Raw genomic sequence first — 27620 nt, 5'->3', positions numbered from 1 at the left:
GGTCAGGAACGCCCCCTTCGTATAAATATTGGTTTGGGGTTACCTTTCCTCCTTGAGCCTGGTGATGGACGAAGCACCACACAGTTTTAGAACTCAGTATGAAAAATTGCAGGATAAAGCAGCAGATAGCGAGGCAGGAGGATCACGAGTTCCAGGGCATCCTGAAAAACTTGGCAAGACGCTGTCTGAAAATAAAAAATGAAAAGAGGGCTGTGGATGTAGCTCAGTGGTAAGTCAACCCTGGGTTCAGTCCCCACTCCTGGAAAAAGAGAGCAAGGGAGGGAGAGAGAGAAGCGGGGGACGTTTATCATAAAATAATATATATTTCTGCCGGGCATGGTGACAGACACCTATAATCTTACTGACTCGGAAGGCTGAGGCAGGAGGATCGCAAATTCGAGGCCAGGCTAGTCCACTTAGTGAGATTTTTGCCTTAAAATAAAAAATCAAAAGGACTGGGTATATGGCTCAGTGGTTCAATCCCGAGTATTGCGAATAAATAAATCCCCAGTACCGCGATGTATTTCAATATGAAAATACTTGTGTATTGCAACATGGAAAGGCAAAATGAGGTAGAAGCGTGCTTACATCTACTTATAGATGAGTTTGAATAAATAAAAATATTCAATTGAACATTGCTGACTTCTTTGTGACATCTAAAAATATATACAAAAAAGAATAAATATATACATATATGACCATGATGAATGTAACAGCTACAGATGTTGATATTGGTGATATGTTTTTTTGAAAGGGACTTCCAAAATTGATCTTTGTTCTACTTATCTGCTTGTTGTATTCCTAGAAAATTCAGACTAGCAGGTGCAGTGGCACATACCTGTAATCCCAACAACTCCTGAGGCTAGAATAGGAGAATTGAAAGTTCAAGACCAGCCTCAGGAACTTAAGGAGGCCCTAAGCAACTTAGCCAGAACCTGTCTTAAAAAAAAAAAAAAAATAAGAAGGGCTAGGGATGTAATTCAGTGGTAGAGTGCCCCTGGGTTCAATCCCCAGTACCAAAAAGAAAGAAAATTGTAAAACAGTGCCCCCACAAATTGTGTTTACATATAAAACAGAATGAATTTAAAATTCAGATAATCAGAAACAAGTTTTTCACCTACATAAATTGTGATGGGGCATTCATAAGTTGCAGGACAATGCTTCTAAGGGCAGAACCTTTATTTTTGCCTGAGTCTTCTCTCATTAAAAGTTGATTATGATGCCCTATCAATGTTGCAAGAACACACCCCCACTCTCACCACCCACTTTGAGAAAATTCTCCCTGAGACCCTGTGGTCTTGATTTCTTGCAGATGACTGACCTTCAGCATTAACTGCTTGAAGTCTAGGGAAGCAGATGTGTTCCATATGCAAACCCATGGCTGTGGAGAAAGAAACTTTCCATTTAGTTCCTCTATCTGAGCCTGTTAGGCCCCTTTTCTCTGAGTTCCAGCCCAATTCATTGACCATTTCCTAATCTCTAAAGTGAAGTGATAATTGAACTGTTTTCATAAAGCTACCAAAGAAAGTTAAAATGACACTGCTTCAAATATTTGGCACTTTTTGCTACAGAAGAGGCTTAGTAAATAGTACCTGACCTTTCTCTTAATCTCTTCAAATAAAATCCTGCCAAAGCATCTTTAAATTAGAAAAACATCTTTGAAGTAGAAATAAATGACCAACAAAATTACTATGTGCTGGGAGCTGCCACATAGGAGCTGAGCGCCCCCTAGCTTTGAACGATGGGAATGTAGAGATGTGGCAAGCCAGCAATGGGCTGTGAGCATTTTGAGTGCAGAAAGTGGACTAGACTGACCATGCAGCTCTGTCTGGGCTGTGCACCTATTTGTGGACTTTCACTTGCTCTGCTTTTGATCATTCCACTGCACATGAGATGGGCATGACCTTCCAAGATGTCAGTCAACCTGCTGACCTGCAAGACATCATGAAGCCCTGAAACCTGACCCCTTGCCTCATTTGAATGGCTTCTTCCCAGTAAAACCGGGTTTAAGGTGTGCTGTTTCTCTTTCTTGCCTGCCTTGCCTCCTTTGTGGGAGCTGGGTCAGAGGAGCTGTTACAGAACCCAAAGAAAAAAGGTATTTCTCTGTCTCTGTGTGATTATTTCATGCCAGCCCAGTTCACCTGGAGTGACCCTGACTGGTTTAGTTGTGTGTCTCGACAATAATGCTCTTTCATTGTTTTTCCTTCCAGTCTTTGTCACTAGACAAGATTTATTCTGCTATCTATGGGCACAAGTTCATTTGGGGGGAATAAAAAAAAACTTAAGCTGATTTAGAGTTGTTAAATTGAAAGGGTAAAGTTTCAAAGCTGGAAAGCTTGAATTAAAATGTAAAAGATTAGGTATTATTTAGTTCCTCTGTTACACCCAGATTCCTGAGATAGTTAAGACAACGCCCTACTGGCCATTCAGCCTAGGGCCCTGTGCAGTTTGTCACAGGGCCCGAACCAATCAGTTTGAATGTGTACCCAGTTTAGAAGTGACCAATCACCCCTGCCCAGCCTGTTCCCGCCAATGAATGGACTAATCATGTATCAGAGTTGTTGTTCAATTTTCCCGCGCCTCATGATGATTTGTTCTGATGTATGCAAAGCCCCCCACCCTCTCCAAAAAGTGTACTTAAGCTCTGCTTGACCTCTGCTCTGGGCTCTGTCTGGGCTGCTCTCCCTTCTTGAGTGAGCACGGAGCCCCAGCGCGCTAGAACGGATCCCTAATAAATCCCCCTTGCCATTGCATGGAGCTAGTCTTGTGTGGTCTCTCCTTCTCCGACGTTTCGCCGGACCCTTACAAAATATTTAGTGAAATGGGTATAACACATTTTGTGGGAATGGGGCAAAAATGAAGTGGGGACCCTCCCACCTTATGTGAGGAAATGACTCAGGAGGTTGAAACAGGAGGATCACAAGTTCAAGGCCTCAGTAAATTAGCAAGGCCCCTTAGTGAGACCCTGTCTCAAAAGACAAAAATTAAAAGGGCAGGGGTTGTGGCTCAGTGGTAAAGCACCACTGGGTTCAATCCCTAGTACCAAAAAAAAAGTATAAATCCAACTAATAGACTGGTAAATATTTTATGTCCTCCTACCTAGAAAAAATAATGTATTAATATGGAGAATTGCATGGGGGAGCCTGATTCTCTTTACTCCTCACAGTCGTCTCCATCCTGCACCATGAGGGCCTGGCACTCACATATGGGGATGCCCCAGCCCTGAACATCCCTAGGCAACTTGCCTGCCTCCCACTGCCGCAGTCTGGCTGGGCACAAATCACGAGCCACTGAAGCAGGAACAAACTTTATTTCTGAACTCCACCAGCACACTCCACACACACTCCTGGGAACTCCCCCGAACGCCTCGTGGCTCCTCCAGGAACCAGCAACGGGAAATATCCCTCCTCCGGCACTTCCCCAACCAATGGGAACTCTCGGGGAATCCCCGCGAGAGCTCAAGCGGAACTCAACAGGAACTCCGCCAGAACTCAAAAGTCATCATCTTAATGGCTCGCTAGTGTCACCTCTCAACCACTACTTCTGGCAAAAATGCCATGCTTCATCCTGACTCGGATGTGGCCCTCAACATCCCACCACTCATGGCCTGTGATTGCTCACATGGGAAGCCTGATGTATCTTACCAAGGCAGACCAAGTGAAGAGACCCACTTATCCCAGGAAGCAGGCTCAGGATGGTTGGGCAGGGAATTCCAGGGTCCTGAAATTTGAAGATTTGGGGAATGGGGTAGTCAAGGCTCCCAGACCTGGCAGATTTCTTGCTCAGAGGTAGGGGCATGTTGAAGAAGGCCAGCTGGGGCCTCTGAAGCTTGGGTCTCAGGGCTAAGGCCCTACCAGACAGGCCGGCCACAAGTAAAGCAAGTACTGGTGTGGGACTAACAAAAAATGATAGGATTCCCAGAGTTGAGAATCCTTTATCCCAAATATATGGAACTTACACATGTATGTTTATAATCCTTTAAGGTCTGTGGGCTTTGATACTACAAGTTGAAATTCCTAATTTCAATCCTTCTCTATCACTGAGCTATGTCCCCAGACCATTTTATTTTTTAAGGCAGGGTCTTACTAAGTTGCCCAGTCTGGCCTCCTACCTCAGCCTTTCAAGTAGCTAGGATTACAGGCATGCACACACCTGGCTCACAAAAGCTTTTTTAAATAAAAAACCAGATATGTCCCAGGTGGAACAGTGGGTGATAAACATGTTATGTATGTTAGGAGTGTCCCAGGTTCATAAGACTTTAGTGTGCATTGAGCTGTTTCTGAAGAAGGAAACATTCCCAGGCTTCTCCAGGCCTCAAGTCACACAAAATAGGTTTTTAAATTCTGTCTCCTAAGAATCAGATATGAAAGCTTATGGGATTTTTAGATTATAGGACTTGAAGCAAGGAAATTCCTTCCTCGGTTTGCTCTGGGTAGTTTTTTGTTTGTTTTACCAGGGATTGTACCCTGAGGTGTTTTACCACTGCACTACATCCCCAACTCTTAGGGCCTTGCTAAATTCTGAGGCTGGCCTCAAACTTGCAATCCTCCTGTCTCAGGTGCTGGAATTTCAGGCATGTACCACCAGGCCTGGATGCTCTGGGCAGCTTTGTTAAAAACATGAAGCCCAGCCTGGGGAATCCCTGTAGTATATTATTAATAAATAAGCATTACAACCAATCTTCACAAAGGCTATATCTAAGAGGGATCCCTCCCTTTGCAAAGAGCTATCTGAGGATATACAAGACACACAGAGGCCTGTATTCACGTAAAATGTGTTCATTTGTCGTTGGCCAAACAAGGAGCCCATTACCAGGACTTGAGGGACAGCAGCTGAACAAGTCATCAAAGCAGGCTATGGGTGTTTGCTCAACCCAAAACCAAGGAGACTAATAGCACTCAACGACTATCAATGGCTGTTTTACAGAACAGGAAAGACCCCAGCAAATTAAGTGACCTTAGGGAAACTATCTTTTAAAGTTACAAGTGATAACTAGAAGAGTTGTATTCTATTTTCATAATTGGCCCCTATATTATTATTTTTTTTTGGCAGGGCTGAGGATTGAACCTAGATCCTTGAACATGCTAAGCAGTGTTCTACCAGTTTCCCCAGCTCATCTATTGAAGACTATCTCTTCCCCCACTGAGTGGTTTTGCACCATTGTCAAATACCATTTGATCACACATGTGAGATTTATTTCTGAGCTCCTTAATTCCCCCAACATTTTATTTTGAAATGCCTTCAACCTGAAGATAAACGGAAATAGTACATGAATGCTTACATACCCTTCACGTAGATCCGGGTATTATGAACATTTTGCCACATTTGCTTTCTCACTAGCTCTCAATTTAAACTTTTTTTGAACAATTTTTAAATTAAATTCCTGATGTCATGACACTTTATCCCTTCAGCATTTATATTAACAGTTCTCTTAGAGCCATGCAACCATTATTGGTACCCAAGATTTATTTCCTAAATGATTCAGATTCAACTCCCCAATTTCCCAAAAAAGGTCTTTTTGTAGATTTTTTTGATTTTCACTCCAAGCCAATCAAGATGGCTTGGTGGCTCTTCAGAAGCTAAACATAGAATTAATTACATGACCCAGAAATTCTATGTCTAGATATATTCCTAAAAGAATTAAAAGTAGAAACTCCAATGGGTACTTGTATGCCAGTGTTCATTTCAAAAGAAAAATGTAGAAAAAGGTAGAAACAACCCAAGATAAACACAATGGATAAACACAATGTGGTATATGCATACAATGGAATACTACTTAGTCTTAAAACAGAATGAGATTTTGATACAATATGGATGCACTTTGAAAATTATACTAAGCACTCCAAAAACAAAAATACAAATAAATTTCACTTACATAAACTATAGAGAATAGGCTAATTCTCAGAGACAGTAATAGAACAGATGTTTTGAATTATATACCTAAAAATGATAAAATGAAGAGTTTCAGTTGGGATGGTGAAAAGTCCTGAAGATGGACGGTGAGGACAGATGCACAACAATGTGTTTAATTTTATACACCATGATTTAAAAAATTATCGAAAAAAAAAAATCACACCCCTCTAGCGGGAGGAAAAAAAAAGTTGTCAGCCTATCCCAAGCATTCTCAGCAGCACTATTAACATTTTGGACTGGATAATTCCTTATTGTGTGGGACTGTCCTGGGCATTTTGGGATGTTTAGCAGTATCCTTGGCCTTGACTTGATCACAGAAGGATCTCCCTGGTACCTCCAGAAATTATTCAATGTTCCCTGGCAAAAGGGGCCACAAACGGCTGGGGATATAGCTCAGTTGGTAGAGTGCTTGCCTCATATGCACAAGGCCCTAGGTTTGATCCCCAGCACCAAAAAAAAAAAAAAAAAAAAAAAAGTGGGGGGGGGCACAATTTTCCTCAGTGGAAAACCACTGCCCTATGCTAACGTTGCTGACTAGGTGAGCATCGCTTGAAACTGCTTTTGTTCCCTAGCTAGAGGTTCACTGAGTCTCCCATTGACCTTGGATTTTTTTTTTTTTGTGGGGGGGGAGTGCATTGGTACAGGGGTTGCTGGGGATTGAACTCCAGGGCACTAGACCACTGAGCCACACCCCCAGCCCTATTTTGTATTTTATTGGTGTCTGAGTGGCTTAGTGCCTTGCTTTTGCTGAGGCTGGCTTTGAACTCAAGATCTTCCTTCCTCAGCCTGGGATACAGACATGTACCACTGTGACCAGCTCCCATTTGACCTTGGAATTTTATTGGTTTCACCACATGAATGGATAGTCTTTGAGCAGAGTTACATTTTGAATATAGTTATTCTACTTGCGACAGAAAAGGGGAAACTAAAAATTCTGGAGAGGTCAGTTCACCCTGAGGCTTCTTTCTGCACATCTTAAATGAATTCATCCTTTCCATCTTCCTTTTGCCTTGCTTAGAATTTCAGTGGAAACAAATCAAACAAGTTTGACAATGATTTAACAAAATTCTTTATTAAAATTTATAAAAAATGCTTCCTTAAGAATAAATTTCTCAGCTTGAATTGTTTTCTTCTTCCACTCCCAAAGAAAATACAAAATTATCAGCACCCACACACATTTACACTCAAAACTTATAGAGACATTCTCTATACCTACATCAGATAGTTTAAAATGCAAAAAATCAAGACAATTCCAACAACTGATTGCAGACATAATTTTTTTCCTTCCCAAAACAGTTGACAGTAAAGCAATTTCAATGCAACTCTTCTGCAGTTGCCCAAAGTTGAAATTTGCATTTTGAATTAAAAAAAAAAAAAAGAAATTCAAATCAAAGTAATTTTCTTCCCCTTACTTAACATACATTAGGGCAGTGTTTACTTCCTGCTTCTAAGAAAATATAATGGGATTTCTAATATCTACAGTTTTCTGTGTACAGTTAGAATCAGGCAACTATGTCCAGATCAGCCAGTGTTTTCTGTAGACCCATTAAAAGCAGGCACTTGGGGATTCTGGGCTTTGGGTACAAACCATGGTATAAAGATCCTGGGTAGGAAACATACGCTGAGATTCCTCCATTCTGCCAGAATTTTGAGGGATAGAGATCAAACCACTTCAATGGTCTTCAGCATGTTTGCTAAAAGGCCAGGCTCGGTCACAAGCTCTCTTTGCCATCTCCAAGTCCATCTCTCATACTTCCTTTCTGGCTTTGGCTGCAGCACTATAGGCACTACTCTACATCCTAGAACACATTGCTCTTTTGTGTCAGTGATAAATAGACATTAAACATTAAGTGGCACCTGAAAATTCACCACACTTTCTGGTCCAGGTTCCCATACAGAATCAAACCACCCCCCAATGACATTTGCATAGCAAACCCGGACTAAGAACAAGTAAATGCATAGATGCCCATTTCAAGTCAGTACTCAGGAGATGAAGAATCCCTGTCCCCTGCAGAGCAACAGAATTCAGGATTAAGGGTGGAGGCTAGAACACAGGACATACCAGTGCGCTGATGGGAGGAAAGCACACAATTAAAAAAAAAACTTTTTATATATATATATATATATGTACATACACACACACACACACAAACACACACACACACACACACACACACACACACACACAAAAAGCTAGGACAATTGCTCTTCCCCTTCCTTTTAAACATAAGCAATGCCCCCTAGGGAAATCTACATGTGGCTAGGAGAACCTTCTGAGACTGAAGTTTGTTCTTTTGAAATATTAAAATTTGGGGAACTTTGGGACTTCATCACTCTGAAAAGAGTGATTAAAGAAAAAAAAAATTCAAGCACTATGTCAAAACCTTTCTAACAGACACAGATTAGAACTACAAAGTGGAAACAACTATCTTTACTGCATCTCAGATCAGTCTCTCTCTCCAGGAACTCACATCTAGGGAAGGTAGCTAAAAACCCCAGCAACATGGCTCCTCATTTCCCATCACTCGGGCCAAAGGAACCCTCTCCAGAGTGCCCTAGTCATCCTCGCCACCCCCGTACATGTCTGCCAGTTTCTTGAAGCGATTGCCCCATTCGTTCAGGTAGTCATAGTCCTGGTCCTGGTCCGATTCCGAGGAATTAAGCGAGCTGAGACTGGCAGCTTCAGAACCGCTTCCTTCATAGTCGAACACCAGCAGAGAGTCATAAGGGGGCGCTGTGGGGTCACTGTCAGCCGCCTTCAGGTTCTAAAGGAGAGAGACAAGGAGGTCTTTCAGTAAAAGAAACACACACTCCTGGGCACGCATTGGAGGCTAGATACCTCCTTATGGTGTTTCAGGTGACACATGCAGTGGTGCACACCTGTATTTCCAGTGATTTGGGAGGCTGAGGCAAGAGGATGGCAGGTTCAAGGCCAGCCTCAGCAACTTGGAGAGACTCGGTCTCAAAATAAAAAGTAAAAAGGGTTGGGGATTGTAGCTCAATGGTAAATCACTCCTGGGCTTAATCTCCAGTACAAATAAAAGATTGTGGTGGTGGTAGGGGGGTCCTATTCCCCAAGAATCCAGTGGTTTGAATGGATACAACTTCGCTGCCCACCTTAATGCATTGTTTTGTACAGTCCTCAGTGTTAGCGACTCCCACAGCAGACTAAGTAAAACCAGCCTCAGCCTCCAAGGGCCACTAGACTATCAGGCTAGCCCTGAAAAAACTAACTGAGCAAATGATTACATGAAATAGCTTAAGAAAAGGAAATAGTCTTTGTTAGACTGTTCCCTTACTGGGTTCTTTAGTCTTCTCACTCCCAGTTCTTCCTTATTTTATCCTGAGCTAATGAATTTAATGCCTTATTATTCTCCCCTGCAGGCAGGAACCATCTGTGCCAGTTCTAGCCAATAACATTTTGGGCAAATTCCTTTCTTGAATATGGTGGACCAGAAGAAACATTTTTGTCATCTGTGCTGCCTCTCTTACTTCTTCCTGACTGAACGATAGACTTGAGGCCTGGCAGTGAGGAAGCCATCCTGTGATCACAAGGCATCAACCAGGAGAGCAAGCATTTCTGCATACTAAGAGCATGCAACAAAAGAGTGGGACAGCCCCACGCACTATCTGGGACAGCGTACCCCAGCCTTCTATTTACACAAGGTAAATCCACTCCTATCTGTTTAAGCTTCTCAATCTATAAACAGAATAAATTTCTGACACATACAATACGGATTTTATTTTTCTGGCTGTAAGTAGACTACGATGCACATTTAACATTACGTCCCAACCAGTGGTGAGATACAGGGGATCCCATCCATGAAAACAAACTCAACTTACTTTGCATCCTTTAATTTCATTTCTAGATCTACTAAATCCTATCAAGCAATTCTTGGTTTTGTCCTGTAGACTTTACCAAATTCCCTAAGACTAATTCAAAGTGCTGTCAATTCTAAAGTTCATAGAAGATACAAAAACAAGAGGGCTCAGGGATTAGGCAGGCTAAAAGCATGATAAAGGGATGAAGCTAAAGATCCTTTGTCTCATTTTTATTATTTTGCTCTCCTCTCTTTACTCTGGAGTTTAGAGGTATGTTGTGCTTTGATATTCAACTTTGCTTACTTACTTCATCAATAAAATTTCCAATTTCATCAGGATTGGCAGGGCGGGGACGATACTGGGGCACACTCAGGAGGGTTGGTGCTACATCATTACGAGTCACTTCTGGCCGAGCATCCAGGCCTCTGTGCAACTGGCTCAAGTCAAAGTCCTTGGAGAAAAAGATAAAGGTATGACAAAAAGAAACAGCCACATACATAAAGCCATGTTTGTGTTATGCCTTAACTACCAACTGTATGATACCTACCAGCATATGCCCAGTTTAATATAAAATGACAGTTTTCAAATTAAGAGTCTCCCAACTAGCACTGAAAGAAAACAGCTTGAACAAGTAACAATTGAGATGAATATAAACTGTTACATCTTACTTGCTTTCCATAGAATAAAATGATTAGATTATTATTCAGCAAACATTTACTCCCTCCCCACCAGAGCCTTTAGGAGAAGAGTACACATCCATTCATGTTGGCCTTTGTCACGTGACTTGTTTTCAGCAAGGTGACAACAGGCAAAAGCTTGAAAGGCACTAGCCTGCTTGTACAAAGGAGGAACAGACCTGGACACAACTTGAGGCTTAGAGTCATTCATCTAAAAATCTGCCAAGGTCAGTGAGCTGCAGCCAACCTTCAGATTCTTGTGAACCCCACTGAGATTAGCAACTGCTCCAGCTAACCCACAAATGCCCGAGAAAGGTATGCTTATTGATGTGTGCTGCTGAAATCCTGGGGTTGTGTACTATATGGTGGTGCTGTGATAAGTTACTGCAACAGCGTACCCTCTGATTAGACTTAAAAACGCCTTGAAATCTGGAACATTGAGTAAGACAAGACAAGTCCATTTGTAAACTCAGGGAAAAACAGAGAGGGCCTCAAGAATTAATATCTCAGGCTGGGGATGTAGCTCACTGATAGAGCACTTGCCTCACATATGCAAGGAATGGGACTCGATCCCCAATCCCACACTCAGATACACATTCGAGGTGTGGTGGCACACACCTGTAATTCCAGTGACTTGGGAGGCCAAGCCAGGAAGATTGCAAGTTAGAAGCCAGCCTCCACAATTTAGCAATTTAGTTGAGACCCTATCTCAAAATTTTAAAAAAATCAAAAAGGTATAGCTCAGGACTAACACTATCGAGTTCAAGCCCCAGTACTGTGGAGGAAAAAAAAAAAAAAAAAAAAAAAAAGACTTAACTTCTAAAAAAGCAAAAACAGTTTGGCCTAACTAAAAACTCAAGAGAAACCAAATATTAAAATAGGTTGCTATTCTACAATAATTTCTACAAATTATCTCCAAAGACAACTTAATTGAAGTTCATGTCCTGACAATACAAAGAGTGTAGGCTCTGAAGCCAGACTAGGTGTATGACCTTGGGCAAGCCATACAACTGCTCTCTACCTCAGTTCTCTCATCTGGGTACAGTACAGTAAGCAATGAATAAATGTTAGTTATGCTGGTAAGGATGATAATGATGATACCTAATGACAATGTCCATTTTAGGGGGTTTTCCCTTAAGAATAATACACAGAGTGGCACAGCTATTTCAATGTCTGCCTTATCAGATAGACACCGAGCTTTTATGTTTCAAAAACCCACCTGGTCTTCTTCTCCACCTCCTTCTTCATCATAGTAATAAACGTTGTCCCGGGTGTCATCTTCTGGTGGCAGTAGGGGCTCTTTGACCACCCCTCTCCTCCGAACAAACAGCAGAAGCAGCAGAAGCAGGACTGGAGGGGGAGAGAGAGAGAGTGATGCAAGCTACGGGCAAGGAAAGCCAGAAGCCGCCATCACAGAGTACCCACAACTTACATTCTAGACCAGAGGCAGGCAGACAGCAGCCACTGGCCACCTTTAACACACATGCAGTCAACCCACATGAATGACACTCACGTCCTTGAATTTAATAAATGTGATACAACATAGCTGACTATGATGCTTGAATTCCAATGTGTTCTTTAAGTTTCAGATGGATCTTTAAACCAATCAAGGTCATTTCCCCCCAGATTCTGGGGCAAAGTGTTCCAGGCAGAGGAAATGGTAGGGGCAAAGACCCTGAGCCAGGTGTGTGCTTGGTGTGATTGAGGAAGGGGGAAGAGGCCAATGTGGCTGAAGTGGAAAAGAGGCTAGGGATGGACCACTACAAGGCTATGGCTTTGATTTTGAATGAGTTGGAGCCATTCAAGGTTTGTGAGCAGGGGTTGTGGGAGAGTCTAAGTGTGACTGGTGCATGCCTGTGATTGTTAATCTGTTACAGCAACAGATGAGATTAGCAACTGTTACAGACTACAGAATCACCTGACATGTTCTTAATCTTAAAACAAAGATCGTGAATGAAGGGAGGAAACGGGGACAGCATAGGAAAGACAGTGGAATGAATCTATTTTAACTTTTCTATGTATGAATATAAATACACCATAGTGAATCTCTTCATCATGTACAACCACAAGACTAGGATCCCAATTAGAACAAGATGTACTCCATGTTTGTATAAATTCCAAAATATACTCTACTGTCATGTATAACTAAAAAGAACATTAAAAAAAAAAAAGATTGTATAAGCAAGCTAGCTCAAGCTTTAAATTATATTTCCAAAGTTTTCACTTGATTTTGAGATTATAATTTGAATACATACATCACTTTAAAAAATAATTTGTGAATGAGGAGGGAAAAGGATTCTGTGTTTTCATTATTTATTTTTGCTTTAATTATTTTTTGTTTTCATGTGTGTTATAAGTACAAGTGCCCAAGCACTTATACACTGTATTTTGGAGAAGCATTATCTCATTGAAACAGGAGGTTTCCATAAACTTGGGAAAGATTCCTTATATGCACTCTGCCTATTGCTTCTGAGCCAGGATGGTAGACAGATAAACAATGTAATTCTCTAGTTCAGGATTCATGGATGAAAATACTGAGTATTCGCTAATTGCCTGTCTCTGCACTAGGGATGTGGCATGAATGAGACACTGCAGGCTGCAAACAGTTCCTAACCATGCAGAATCTTATGGTTGGTTTCCCAAAGGATACTTTATTTTATTTTTTTCCATTTACTTGTAGATATGTTTATTTTTTGTCTTCACCTAGAATATCCATGGATAAATGTTTTGTTTTGTTCACTGATACCTCCAGCATTCAGATCAGTGATCAGCACTCTTATATATCCTGGGAAACCTGGTTATTGATATTAGTATGCATGGTTCTGGCATAATGATTTTTTGTTGTTGTTCTTTATAGATAGACATGACAGTAGAGTGCATTTTGATATCATACATACATGGAGCATAACTTATTCTAATTAGGATCCCATTCTGTGGTTGTACATGACACGGAGTTCCACTGGTGGTATATCCATATATGAACATAAGAAAGTTATGTCCAATTCATTCTACTGTCTTTCTCAAGGGATGTTTCTTATTACCAAAAACCCAGTGCCCCCAGTGTCTGACAAAGCCTGGTGCCGAATAAACGGTTAAATATTGGTGAAATGCAAGAAAAGCTTCATGTGTTTGTGTCCCACCTGTATTCACTGAGGCTTGGAAAGCACTGAGAGAGGAAAAGAAACTCTGAGTCCCCCTTTGACTTCGTGAATGGTATGTCTTCCACTCCTGGACACTTACCTCTGAAATGTTCAGTAAAAGACAAACTTCTACTTTATTTAAACCACTCTACTTGAGAGTCTCTTTCATCTTCTAACTAGCACCTTAATTAAAAGTTCTTTCCAGGAAATAAACCTTCCCCACTTGAGGAGCCAAAGGCTTAAACACATTGCCAGCTGCACTTACTTAGGAAAGCAAGGATCCCGCCAAGAATCCCTAGAATGGCAGGAACTTCTAGTGTCGCTTCTGCATATTTTGGCTTTATACAGTTGTTGACAGTTCCCTCACAGTCACATACATGGACGTCCAAGGTGGTCACCTGGTCTTTGTTCTGATTATCCATGAGCTTGAGATTGATTTTGTATTCACCCAACTCTAAGGGTTTCTTTGGCTTCAAAATGAGAGACTCTTGAGCTGAGGAAAGCAAAACAAATTAATGGGACCAGGAGAAGAAAAATAAAGAGATAGATAAATAAAGACTGGGAGGGAACTAAAGATGCTCCAAAGGTGAATAAAGAAAATGAAGCTGCTTGGGGTTTTGGTTACAAGGCAGTATGTCACAAGGCAAAATGTGAGGAAATGAAGGAGACCTTTGAGATGATGCCATAAGTGTAGAAGACACAAGGAGCAAATAACAAAGGAAAGGGCTGTCAAGTAGAGTGGGAACGGAAATTGAGCAGCAGGCAGGGAAAAGGAAAGGAGAAACACAGCAGGGAGAAGCAGGGTGGAGAAATCAAGTTCAAGTTCCCACCTGGATCACTGTACTCAATGGTCCAATTCACACTCGCCCCATGTGTCAGTTCTGCTGTGAAGGGTGAAGTGTTGGGGGGAAGATCTGGGTCTATGATGTTTATGACCTGAGGTTGTGGATTCTTCTGGCAGAAGTAGACATTTCGAGATTCTGGTATGGGAGCATTATCATTTATGTCGGAGAGGATCAAGAGAAGCGTTCCTGTTCCAGTGGCAATCGGAGAACCTAAGAGAAAACACAGAGGAAATGTCCCCACTCAGGAATATTAATGAAGCCTGAAACAGTGGTGCATGCCTATAATTCCAGCAACTCAGGAGGCTAACGCAAATAGATTGCAAGTTTGAGGCCAGCCTCAGCAGATTAGCAAAGCTGTAAGCAACTTAGCCAGACATTGTCTCAAAACTGAAAATATAAAGGGCTGTGGATTTGGATCAGTGGTTGAACGCCCCTGGGTTAAATCTCTTGACACCAAAAATAAATAAATAAACTTTACAAAAAACCCTTTTTAATTAGCTAGTAGATTTTATGGGATAAACTTCATTCTCCTTTTAGACTGTATGTTAAAAGCAAGGCAAAGGCTGGGGATAGAGCTTAGTGGTAAAGTGCTTATCTAGCAAATGTGAAGCCCTGGGTCCCACATTCAGCACTTAGGGGAAAGACAATTCATGCAATAAAGCAACACTTAATTCCGTTTATGTGTAATGGGACAAAATTCATTTTACTGTCATGTATATCTAATTAGAAGAAGAACAACAACAAAAAAAGCAAACTTACAGGAACCACTTAGAACCATCACCCCTTGGCTATGATTATTTAGGTCAGGGTCAGCAAGCTAAGGTCTTCTGGCCAAATTAGGAACACAGTTATGCTCATCCCTTTATGGATTTTCTATGGCTGGCTGTAGGTTCCAATGGCAATAGAGAGTGGACAGTTTTGTAAAGCCTAAAATTTTTACTCCCTGGTCCTTTACAGAATAAGTCTGCCCACCCTTGGTTCCGGTACCATTTACCTTAACTTACTTCCAGGCCAGGCTGGGGAATCCCCAAGGAGCCAGAGCGTACTGCAGCTGAAGCAATGGGCAGCTCTCTGCCCTGCAAATGGAGCCTCATGATGGCCTCACTTGCCTGGCCCTCTCTCTCCTTTCCACATGATCAAATCTAGATTACTTCCTTAACAGGTTACCAGGTGACAAGTGGGAAGAAAATTAACCCTGAGAAGTTTGTAAATCTCTTAACAAGTAATTCTGCCTTGAAACATCTGTCTGAGGAGCATGCCTGTGAACAGAGGCATTAAGTATGTCCACTCACTAATCATGGAAATAATAATTGTAAACACCTATGTCCTTTGATATGTGAATGATCAAATTATACTACATACAGATAACTCTTTCTCTCTTTTTCTGGTGGTAATGGAGACTGGACCCATGGCTTCATGCATCCTAAGCAAGTATCTTACCTCTGAGCTATACTCCCAGACCCAGAAAACATCATTCTTAAAAAGAGATATATCTAGCATACGCCACGGCAGATCTCTCTATCTTTTCATAGAGTGGGGCAGGGGGGATGTTGTGGCAAGGGGAGTTTGAACCCAGGGGCACTTAACCACGGAGCCACATCCCCAGCCCTTTTCATTTTGAGACAGGGTCTTGCTTTGTCACTAAGTTGCTGAGGCTGGCTTTGAACTTATGATCCTCCTGCCTCAGTTCTAGAGTTGCCTGGTTTACAGGCATACGCCACCAGGCCTGGCAAATCTTTATCCTAAAGACACACTGCCAAATTAAATAAATATTTATTTGTTTGTTTGTTTGTTTGTGCTAGAGTTTGAACCCTTGGCCTCATACATGCTACACTAGTGCTCTATTGCTCAGCTATATACGAAGTCCCCAAATTTAAATTTTAAACAATATAGATAATGCTTTTATAACAAAATAAAATTTAATAAGCCTTAAACCAATATATCAGTGTATTTAAATATACAGAAATAATCTAGGTGCACTCACACCTGTTGATAAAAATACCAGTCCTGCCAGGTGCAGTGGCACACGCCTATAATCCTAGCAGCTGGGGAGGCTGAGGCAGGAAGATCGCAAGTTCAAAGCCAGACCCAGCAAAAGTGAGGCACTAAGCAACTCAGTAAGACTCTGTCTCAAGTACAAAATAGGGCTGGAGATGTGGCTCAGTGGTCCAATGTCCCTGAGTTTAGTGCCGGTACCAAAACAAACAAACAAACAGACAAAAAAAAAAAAAAAAAAAGTCCTTAGATAGCTAGTGGCTATTCTAGGTATGTTTACACTCATTAACTTATTTAATCTGGATGGAATATTATCATTTTGCTACATGAAGGAATTGACAGACATAAAATTAAGTAGTAAGTGCAATGTCACACAGGTACTAAGTCACAGACCTGGAACACAAACCCAGGCCCCCATGGGGAAAGGAATGGACAGTAGGAATAGAGAGGGCAGTTGAAAAGGAACTTCTATTTGACTCATTTGTATTTTTGATAATGATAATTCTTGTCTAAAATTAAAAAGAATGAACTCATTTCCAAAAGAAGGATGGGGGCAAAGGAGGCAAGGGGGCCAGAAGGGTGGGGCCGGTATCCTACCATTGTCCGTGGCAATGATGAGGGCCGTATACGTGCTATTTTTCACATGCTCAAAGTTCTCTCTGTCCAGTTCAGCCCGAGTCAAAATGGCACCAGTCTCCGGATTAATCTCCAGCCAGTTGGCAGTGTCCCTCCAAATGCGATATCTGAAAAGTTATAGGCCCTGGCTTAGCATGGGAACATCAAAAAGCACCGAGCTAGAGAAGACTAAGGTACCTCCTGATTTATATCATTATTTCCAACATTTTTATTTTAAGAACTATCAACTCTACAACCTTTTTGTGAAGTGTTGGGCCTTGACATGCTAGGCAAGCACTCTACCACTGAGCTACATCCCTAGCCGTTGATTTACCCATTGTTATCATTTTGCAACATTTACTTTCTCAAACTATATATTCACACACACACACATAATTTCTTATTTTGCTAAGTCATTTGAGAATGAGTTGATGATACCATGTTCCTTTACTTACCTATACTACAGTGTATTTCCTAAGAACAGAAACATGTGTGTATATATATATTTTTACATATATACATATATTTATGAATAAATATGTAAGTTTATAAAATATGTAAATTTGTATAGTTTCAACCACAGATTAATTTTCTTTTTTCTTTCCCTCTTTCTTGTGTGGTACTAGGAATTGAACAGTTTATTTTGGAGACAGGTTCTCACTACATTGCCCACACTGGCTTTGACTTGTGATCCCCCCTCTTAGCTTCCCAAGCAGCTGGGATTATAGGTGTATGCCACCACACAAGGCTCACATATTGATTTTCAATTCAGGAAACAAAACTCTTTTTTTTTAAATGTTTTTTAAATTGTAGATGGACACAACACCTTTATTTTATTTATTTATTTTTATGTGGTGCTGAAGATCGAACCCAGTGCCTCACATATTCCAGACGAATGCACTACCACTGAGCCACAACCCCAGCTCAGGAAACAAAACTCTTATGACAGAACATTATTATTGAATGTAGGATACATGTTTGAATTGTCAAATATTCCCCCAAATGTCTTTTATAGTGATCTTGCACCTTTTTGGATTCAGTCTGTTCTCAGTATCCCAAAGTCTTCTCTGTCCAGCCCCATCCTCACTGAAATGGAACCAGTATCCAGATTAATCTCCAGCGATTTAATGGCTCATCAATGGCATGTAGCTGACGTGTCTCTAGTTTCCATTAATCTGGACGCACACCTTGCCCTTTCCTTCTTATACCTGACATTTTTTAAATGTGTGGGCCAGTTTTGTAGGATGTGCCTCAATTTCAGATTGTCTAATTATTCCCTTTTGGAGGGTACAGAGGGGCTGAAAACCCTGTAGAGGTGAGGTTGTGTCCTTCTTGGTGCATCACCTTAGAAGGCTCTTGATGTCCATCTGTTCTTTTATTGGTAATGTCAACTTTGATCACTTGGATAAGGAAAAGTCGCTGGATTTCTTCACAAGAAACGTACCTTTTTCTCTTTGTAGTTAATCTATAATCTAGCAGAAGGTCATTTGGAAACATCCTTTTTACCCACTTTTACACAATGAACTTAACATCTATAAGTAATTCTTGCCCAAAGCAATGCTTATTATGACCTTATATCATCATCATCATCTCACCACCACCACCACCATCACCATCACTTTTGGTAGTAGGAATTGAACCCAATGGATATACCTCAAAGTGGTAAAGCACACTTTTATTTTTTATTTTGATATAGGGTCTCACCAAGTTGCTCAAGGCCTCCTTAAGTTGCTGAGACTGGCCTCGAACTTGTAGTCCACCTGCCTCAATCTCCCAAATCGCTGAGATTACGCTCCAGACTCAAAATCCTACATTATTTTATTTTGTTTTTCATATTCTTTCACGCTGTGATTAAAAATACTTTTTATCAGGCCTTCTATTTTATACAACCTAGAAGTATCCCTTGGATTATGATTAGTACACTCACTATATGTACAAAATTAATGTATTTCAAAGCAAAGTGTTGTAGGTGCCCTCAAATTCAAAACAAGAAATGGTAAGCTACTAATAACACAATACCACATGCATAATTTTAAATCATATTCCTATAGGCAAGGGCAGTGACTCTGGGTACATAGGAGGCTGAGGCAGGAGGACCAGTTGAGCCCATGTCCAGGACATTCCAGGCAACAAAGGAAGACCATGCCTTAAAACAAAACAGCCAGATACATTGTGACCCTGTCTCAACTACTCAGGAGGCTGACAAGAGGTCAGATTGGGAAATCTTAGAGAAAGACTGGGAAAATAGCTCTGTGGTAGAGCACTTGTCTACCTCAAAATCCTGGATTCAATACCCAATGCCACCAACAAAACAAAGCAAATCAAAGCTGCTGGACCTGATGGCACACACCTTTAGTCCCAGCAACTCGATCGGTTGAGGTAGCAGGATCACCAGCCTCAGACTCAGAATAAAAAATTAAAAGACTGAGGATGTAGTTCAGTAGTAAAGCACTCCTGGGCTAAATCACCAGTACCAAACCAAACCAAACCAAACAAACAAGAAAACAAAATCACATTCCTACTACATTATCATAAGAACTCAAAGCTGGGATGCACGCCTGTAATCCTAGCAACTTGAGAGGCTGAGGCAGGAGGATCACAAATTCACAGCAGTTTAGTGTGACCCTGTTTCAAAACAAAACAAAACAGAAAAATAGATGGAAGGACATTAAACCTAGAATGGCCAACTATTGAGGGAAAGGAAATGATGTGGGGCACAGGAATAAAAAAAAAAAAAAAAAAAAAAAAGAACAAGAGAAAGGTGTTGCACAGTCCAACCATGCCAGGAGTGAAATACTCATGTGCCACATAATGAGGATCAGTCATCCAAACACTGCATTCATAATCACCTAGTGACAATGGGGCTAATTTAATTTGTATAATAATCGTGTTCACACAATGATGAACAAGCCAAAGAGGAATTTCTTGGAACATATTCCTATCATTAAGTGAAGCATAACTATATGTGTGTTTACCTAAAAATAAATAAATAAATAAATAAATAAATAAAATCATACACACACACACACCAATATCCACTTGTCACAAGACCATTGAGAAACCCACACACTCACGTAATCTTCTGTTGCATGAAGGTGTCTGGCTCCCGGGCTGTGTAGGACGTGATTTCCAGGCCCACACCAAAGTCTTCAGGCACCTCCACTCTCTTTTCAGGAGGCACAAAGATGGGGGCTTCATTCACATCCACCACATCCACAGTGACGGTGGCTGTGGAGGTTTGGAGAGTCACCTCAAAGGGGGCCACATTTGTCACTGTAACATATAGAATGTACTGCTGCTTGGCCTCAAAATCCAAACCCTAGAGAACAGGAAGGAAAAAAAAAAGATTAAAAATAAAATACAAGGGCCTGGTGTGGTGGTGCATGCCTGTAACCAACCCTGGTAACTTGGGAGGCTAAGACAGGAAGATTGTAAATTCAAAGCCAACCTCAGCAACTTAGGAGACCTGTCTCAAAATGAAAAATAAAAAGGGCTGGGGATGTGGCTCCACGGTTAAGCGTCCCTTGGTACCACGAAATACATAAATAATGAAGAAAATATAAGGACTACAGCTATAGCTTAGAGGCAGGGTGCTTGTCTAGCATGCACAATGTGCTGGGTTCAACCCCTACTACCACTCAAAAAATAAAAAAATGTCAAGAAATATTTGATGTTGGTAAAACTAAACAAAAATTAAATCCTTAACCATTGCTCTTGGTTGGACACACCAGCAGTTAAACATGGCAGTTCACTTGCTAAAGAGGATGTCAAAGCTCAGGGGCTATTCCAGGCATCTGCCTTTTCTCAACTTCAACAAGCAACTCAGCCAACTTCTTAGTTTCCAAGTTTCTAGGACATTTTTCACACACACAATAAAACAGCCAACACCAGTAAATCACATTATTCTCTCTTATTTGCAAAACAGAAAGGGGATTAGGAGAGGCCAATGTTTCTGGTACCAAGCACATTAAAGCAGATGGTACTCCTGGGCTCAGTGGCACACACCTGTAACCCCAGAGGCTGAGAAAACTGAGGCAGAAGGATTTCACATTTGAAGCCAGGCTAAGCAACTCAGTAAGACCCTATCTCGAAATAAAAACAAAAAGGGCTTAGAGTGTAGCTCAGTGGTAGAGTACCCCTGGGTTCAATCCACGGTGCACAAAAAGGTAGGGGGGAGCCAATGGTACTGCCTCTTCAATTTTAGGTTTTAGTACCCCACAAGCCCTGTACAACTGACCCACCAGAACCTGGGCAATCTGCCCCCCCCACCCTACCAATACTAATCTACTTCTGAGAAAACAGTGGCGGGCAAGAGAGCAGCTGGCTGCTAGGTTACGCGGCTTACCAGGCACCATACAAACCTTAGCTGTCTTCAGAATGCCATCATTGGTCATTGGGTCTGTGACGACAACAAACTGTTGCTCATTATCATTTAATATGGTGTACACGGCCTCCCACGCCGGGGTGTTGGAGACGTCCGCATCAGTGACTTTGAGTGTAGTGATGACAGCATTAACTTCATTCTCAGGCACCTGACCCTCATACTGCAGGACAAAGGAAAAGATAGGTCATACTGACATGGAGAGTAGAACCAGGTCTCGGGCTAAAGGAATCCATTCTGAGCCTGAGCCTAAAGGAGATGGTGTAACAAAACCAGGTTGGGCAGCAAGCACAAATCTCAAAGGATGTCCTCACTCTAGGAGCAGGCCCTTATATCTGTGCACAGAGCAGTTAGTATTCATGGTACCCTCCTCCATGAGTACTTAAAAAGTAGCTTTCCTGGGCTGGGTTTGTGGCTCAGTGAGTGCTTGCTTAGTATGCATGAGGCACTGGGTTTGATTCTCGGCACCACATACAAATAAATAAAATAAAGATCCATCAACAACTGAAAAATATTAAAAAAAAAAAAAAGTAGCTTCCTGGGGCATAGCGGCTGATAGTGAGGGATCTTGGTCAGATGATCTTAGTTCATTCACCTCCAGCCCCCCTCTGTTCTCTACCAGTCATGTCTGGTTATTAAAATCCTCTCCTTAAAACCCTTTAACAAGGGCTGGGAGAGTGTTTGCCTCCCATGTACAAGCCCTGGGTTCAATCCCTAGCACCACAAAGAAAGAAAGAAAAAACCCTTTAACAATGACCCCCTGTGCTCAGGATAATATTCAAAGTTATTTTATTTGGCTCTCAGAATCTCCTTAATTGCATTTAACACTCTTGGCATCAGTATTCCTATAAATTGCAAAACATCTTCCTGATGTAGACTATTAGCTCCATGAGACCAGACTTTTAGCTTTGTGACACAGTGCCTAGTATATAAGTTTAGAAAATATAAATACATGAAACCTGGTAAGATTTGCTACAAAGATGCATAATTCGAGGAAATGGATACAATGGGTGCTTTTACAACTTTATAATTCTTTGCTGATGGGCTCCAGGCCAAGGATGGAACAAAGATGCTCACAGTAGATTTAGAATTAACATTTACTAGTTCGGGGAAGAGTTCTCAAGGTCTTGACCTTGAATAATGGACTTTTCTTTGGAAACCACCTAAGCAGTTGCAAGCTTACCATGGTTGGGTGGAAGATGGGAGGGTTATCGTTGGTGTCAGTGACTGTGATGATGGCTTTTGCTGTGGTACTCAAGCCATCACCTTGGAGATCAGCAGCTTGAACCACCAGAGTATACTTGGGAAAACTCTGCAGACAGATCACACATACACCTGAGTCAGGACCAATAGCAATAGCCACAGGGGCCCAAACAAGCCGATTGCACATACAGAACTACAATATTTTCTCAGCTTAAATACCAGTTCTCATGCATCTAGGCACAGAAAATTGGGCAATTGTTTAGATGCAAAGCTCAGACCATCACACTAACTAGCAACTGGCCATAGCAGAGTTTTGCAGTGGCATGTAGCTAATATACATTTGCTTTCAATTCCCACTGGATCCTCCTGAGCTCTGCCTGACCTCTCTGTCCAGCCCGGTGGTGACAACACTGATGACCCCTGTTTCCCGGTTGATGGTGAACATATTGCGGTGAGGCAACTCGGGTTCTTGGGAGAGGATGGTATAAGCAATGGCAGCATTGTAAGTGTTCACATCGTCATCTGCATCCGTGGCTGAGACCTGCATCACAGAGGTTCCTGGAAGCATCAAGGAAGAGGAAGATTTAATTGGGCTGCACCCTGGGACCTGCTTAGTACTGTTCAGTTCAATCCTGGCCAGAGTGGTAAAGGAGGACCCTACAGATGGCACTTTGTTATAGTTCCCCTCTTCTCTAATTTCTAAAATTCTCACCAAATTGCTAGGGGAAAAAAGCAAGCACTACACTACATGAGCCGTGTTCAGGGAACTCAACATCCCCAGGACAAATTTTGGGGCGGAAGTGAGAAGATTTATTGGAAATAACTATAAACTTTTACTAAAACATATTGCCATATCTCATACTGAGTTGAATGTCATGTAAAAGAAAAATTCCAGAATTTTCTGCAATTCACTTCTCAGTTCATTAGAGAATGGTCATTTGGCATCATTACCTTTAAGGTGGAGTAAAATACTTAAAAACACATGTGACTGACAAAGGACCAGTGTCCAAAATATCTAAGTAACTTAAGAATCAATAGCGGGCTGGGATCGTGGCTCAGTGGTAGAGTGCTCGCCTAGCATGGGCTGGACCCAGGTTCGATCCTCAGCATCACATAAAAATAAAGGCATTGTGTTGTGTCCAGATACACCAAAAAATAAATATTAAAAAAATATATTAAAAAAAAGAATCAATAGCAAAAATACAACTGATCTAAGAAAACAAAACAAAACAAAAAAAGGCAAAAAAAAAAAAACTTCAATAGACAAATCATAAAGAAGAAACAAATTAAAAATAGCTGGTAAGCATATGCCAAGATGCTTACATAGCCCATTAGTCACCCCAGAAATGCAGGTTGTTGTTGTTTGAATTTTTATTTTTTTGCAGTGCTGGGGATTAAGTCCAGAGCCTCATGCATGCTAGGTAGGTGCTCTACCACTGAGCCACACTCTAAGCCCGAAAGTACAATTTTAAATTGCACCAAGATGGCATCACATGCCCAACAGATTGGCAAAAACAAAACCATTAAACAATTTCTGGGAGTATAAACTGGTTTTAACGACCTTGAAAACATACTTGACACCATTAAGTAAAGCTGAATACACATAATACACCATTATGAATGTGTACCCTAGAGATATTGTCATGTATTTGTACCAGGAGATATGTAAGGATATTCTAAGAATGCTGTTCAGAATAGCAACAAACAAAAAGAGCCCCAATTTCTATCAACAGTGGAATAAGCTTTACATAATTAACCACAGAAGGGAATACTTAGCAGAAATGAAATGAATGATCTATCATGCCCACCAATGAAGATCTTACATGCATAATGAAAGAGGTCATAGAAATATATGTATAAACCAGGCCCAGTGGTGCATGCCTGTAATCCCAGTGGCTCAGGACGCTAAGGCAAGAAGTCAGTCTCAGCAACTTAATGAAGTCCTAAACAATCCCTCTGCTCAAAATAAAAAATAAAAAGGGCTGGGATGTGGTTCAGTGGTTAAATGTCCCTGGGTTTAATCCCCAAAATCAGGGAGGGGGGAAAGAAAAAGAAAGAAAGAAATTTATCTATAATATGATTCCATGTATATAAAGCTTAAAAGTAAGCAAAAGGAGCAAATTATTACCTAGGGGTAAATCTACACCTGGGTAAAAGATAAAGAAAATCAAGGGAGGGATATGTTCATGAGATTACTCTTTTCTGCCCGTGGTCGCCTGCTGCAGCCATGTCTAAATCAGAGTCCCTAAAGAGCACTGGTTTCGATCTTTAGTACCACATAAAATTAACAGACAAAATAAAGGTATGATATCCATCTACAACTACCAAAAAAAAAAAAAAAAAAAGAGCCCGAACAGCTGCAGAAGCTATTCATCGGAGGGCTGAGCTTTGAAATAACTGATGAGAGTCTGAGAAGTCATTTTGACCAATGGGGAACACTCTTGGACTGTGTGGTAATGACAGACACCAAGTGCTCCAGGGACTTTGGGTTTGTCCTTATGCCACCGTGGAGGAAGTGGATGCAGCCAGAAATGCAAGACTACACAAGGTAGGTGCAAGAGTTGTGGAACCAAAGAGAGCTGTCTCAAAAGAAGATTCTCAAAGACCAGGGGCCCACTTAACCGTGAAAAAGATCTTTGTTGTTGGCATTAAAGAAGACACTGAGGGGCTGGGGTTGTGGCTCAGCGGTAGAGTGCTCGCCTAGCACGTGCAAAGCCCTGGGTTTGATCCTCAGCACCACATAAAAATAAAATAAATGAAAAATAAAGGTATTAAAAAAAAAAAAAAGAACATCACCTATGAGATTACTCGGAACACAACAGGAAAATTGAAGTTATTGAAATCATGAGTGACAGAGGAAATGGAAAGAAAAGAGGCTTTGCTTTCATGACTTTTCCCCCCCCCAAAATATTTATTTTTTAGTTGTAGTTGGACACAATACCTTTATTCTATTTGTTTTTTATGTGGTGCTGAGGATCAAACCCAGGGCCTCACACATGCTAGGCAAGGCCAGTCCCTTGCTTTTCTAACTTATACACATGACTTTGTGTATAAGATTGTCATTCAGAAATACCATACTGTGGGCTGGACACAGTAGTGCACGCCTGTAATCCTAGTGGCTCAGGAGGCGGAGGGAGGAGGATCACAAGTTCAAAGAAAGCCTCAGCAATTTAGCGAGGCCCTAAGCAACTCAGTGAGACCCTGTCTCTACATAGGGCTGGGGATGTGACTCAGTGGTCAAGTACCCCTGAGTTCAATCCCCAATATCAAAAAGAAAGAAAGAAAAAATTACCATAATGTGAATGGCCACAACTGTGAAGGGAGGAAAGCCCTGTCAAAGCAAGAGATGGCTAGTGCTTCATCTAGCCAGAGAGGTAGAAGTGGTTCTGGAAACTTTGGTGGTGGTCATGGAGATGATTTTGGTGAAAATGACAATTTTGGTCATGGAAGGAAATTCAGTGGTTGTAGTGGCTTTGTAGGCAGCTGTGATGGTGGTAGATATGGTGGCAGCGGGGATGGCTACAATGGATTTGGTAAGGACAGAAGCAATTTTGGAGGTGGTGGAAGCTACAATGATTTGGGCAATTACAACAATCAGCCATCAAATTTTGGACCCATAAAGGGTAGAAACTTTGGATGTAGAAGCTCTGGACCTTATGGTGATGGAGGCCAATACTCTGGCAGACCACGAAACCGAGGGGCTATGGCGGTTCCAGCAGCAGTAGTAACTATGGCAATGGCAGAAGGTTTAAATACTGCCACGGAACAAAACATCTCAGGAGAGGAGAGCCAGAGAAGTGACAGGGAAGCTATAAGTTACAATAGATTTGTGAACTCAGCCAAGCAAAGTGGTGGCAGAGTTTGCCTGCTACAAAGGAGACATGATTTAGACAATACTCATGTATATGGGCAAAAAACCTCGAGGACTGTATTTGGGACTAATTGTATAACAGGTTATTTTAGTTTCTGTTCTGTGGAAAGTGTAAAGCATTCAGGGCTGGGGATGTGGCTCAAGTGGTAGCATGCTTGCCTGGCATGTGTGAGGCACTGGGTTCGATTCTCAGCACCACATAAAAGCAAAATAAAGATATTGTGTCCACCTAAAAAAAACTAAAAAATATTAAAAAAAGAAAGTGTAAAGCATTCTAATAAAGGATTTTAATGTAGATTTTTTTTTGTACCCATGCTATTGATTGCTAAATGTAATAGCCTGATCATACACTGAATAAATGTGTCTTTAAAAGCAAAAAAAAAACAAAAACAAAAACAAAAAGGGCTGAGGCTGTAGCTCAGTGACAGAAGATCTTGCCTTGCCCATGTGAGGCACTGGTTTCGATCCTCAGCACCACATAAAATTAACAGACAAAATAAAGGCATGCTATCCATCTACAACTACCAAAAAGAAAAAAGAAAAGAAAATCAAGGGAATGATTACCACAAAAGTCAAGGCTATATAATTATTAAATCAATTTAAAAAAATTTTTTTTTAGGACTGGGGATATAGCTCAGTTGGTAGAGTGCTTGCCTCCCATGCATCACCACCCAAAAAAAAAAAAAAGCTTTTTTAAAAGTCAGGACAATGGCTGGGCAGTGGCACATGACTGTAATTCCAGTGACTCAGGAGGCTGAGGCAGGAGGATCACAAGTTCAAAGCCAGTTTCAGCAACTTATCAAGGCCCCAAGGAACTTAGTGAGACCCTGTTTCTAAATTTTAAAAATTTATAAATGGCTGGGGATGCTGCTCAGTGGTTAAGCATAACTAGGTTCACTCCCTGGCACCAAAAGGAGGGGGAAAAGTCAGGGCAATGGCTACCATAATGGAGGAGAGATAAGAATGTGATCCAGAAGGGTTTATGGGGTTTAGGGTGCTGGTGAGGATCTGTTTCATAATTGTTGTATCTGTTTCTGTGGGCAAATTGTTTTACACACCCAATGGCTTCTAAATAAAGCTGACCCATATAATGGGTCAGTTTCAGTAACCTGACCCCGAGCTCCAGCCCTAACACTTTGGGATCTAAAGTATCTCAGT

General features: G+C 41.3%; 1 protein-coding gene and 1 pseudogene across 2 annotated transcripts in view; one reads left to right on the top strand and one right to left on the bottom strand.

Annotated features, from left to right (window-relative positions):
* Positions 1–8115: 8115 nt before the first annotated feature.
* The window catches only part of CDH1 (cadherin 1), a 74613-nt gene continuing 55108 nt past the window's right edge, over positions 8116–27620 (bottom strand). Inside the window, exons 7-16 of the mRNA XM_081274399.1 lie at positions 22974–23149; positions 22572–22700; positions 21369–21551; positions 20082–20326; positions 16990–17135; positions 14383–14607; positions 13818–14045; positions 11632–11762; positions 10043–10186; positions 8116–8678 (exon numbers count right to left, since the gene is read on the bottom strand). Of these exons, the coding sequence (XP_081130525.1) occupies positions 8469–8678; positions 10043–10186; positions 11632–11762; positions 13818–14045; positions 14383–14607; positions 16990–17135; positions 20082–20326; positions 21369–21551; positions 22572–22700; positions 22974–23149 (1817 nt within the window). The 3' untranslated portion in view covers positions 8116–8468. The remainder of the gene's footprint in view (positions 8679–10042; positions 10187–11631; positions 11763–13817; positions 14046–14382; positions 14608–16989; positions 17136–20081; positions 20327–21368; positions 21552–22571; positions 22701–22973; positions 23150–27620) is intronic.
* LOC308637706 (heterogeneous nuclear ribonucleoprotein A1-like) lies at positions 24940–26392 on the top strand (annotated as a pseudogene). The gene is made up of 3 exons: positions 24940–25278; positions 25380–25512; positions 25874–26392. The product of its transcript is annotated as a heterogeneous nuclear ribonucleoprotein A1-like (transcript).

This window comes from Spermophilus citellus, assembly GCF_964194105.1.
Source record: "Spermophilus citellus genome assembly, chromosome: 18".
Taxonomy (NCBI): domain Eukaryota; kingdom Metazoa; phylum Chordata; class Mammalia; order Rodentia; family Sciuridae; genus Spermophilus; species Spermophilus citellus.
Note: the sequence above shows the minus strand (reverse complement) of the source record. Positions and strands in the feature narration are given on the sequence as shown.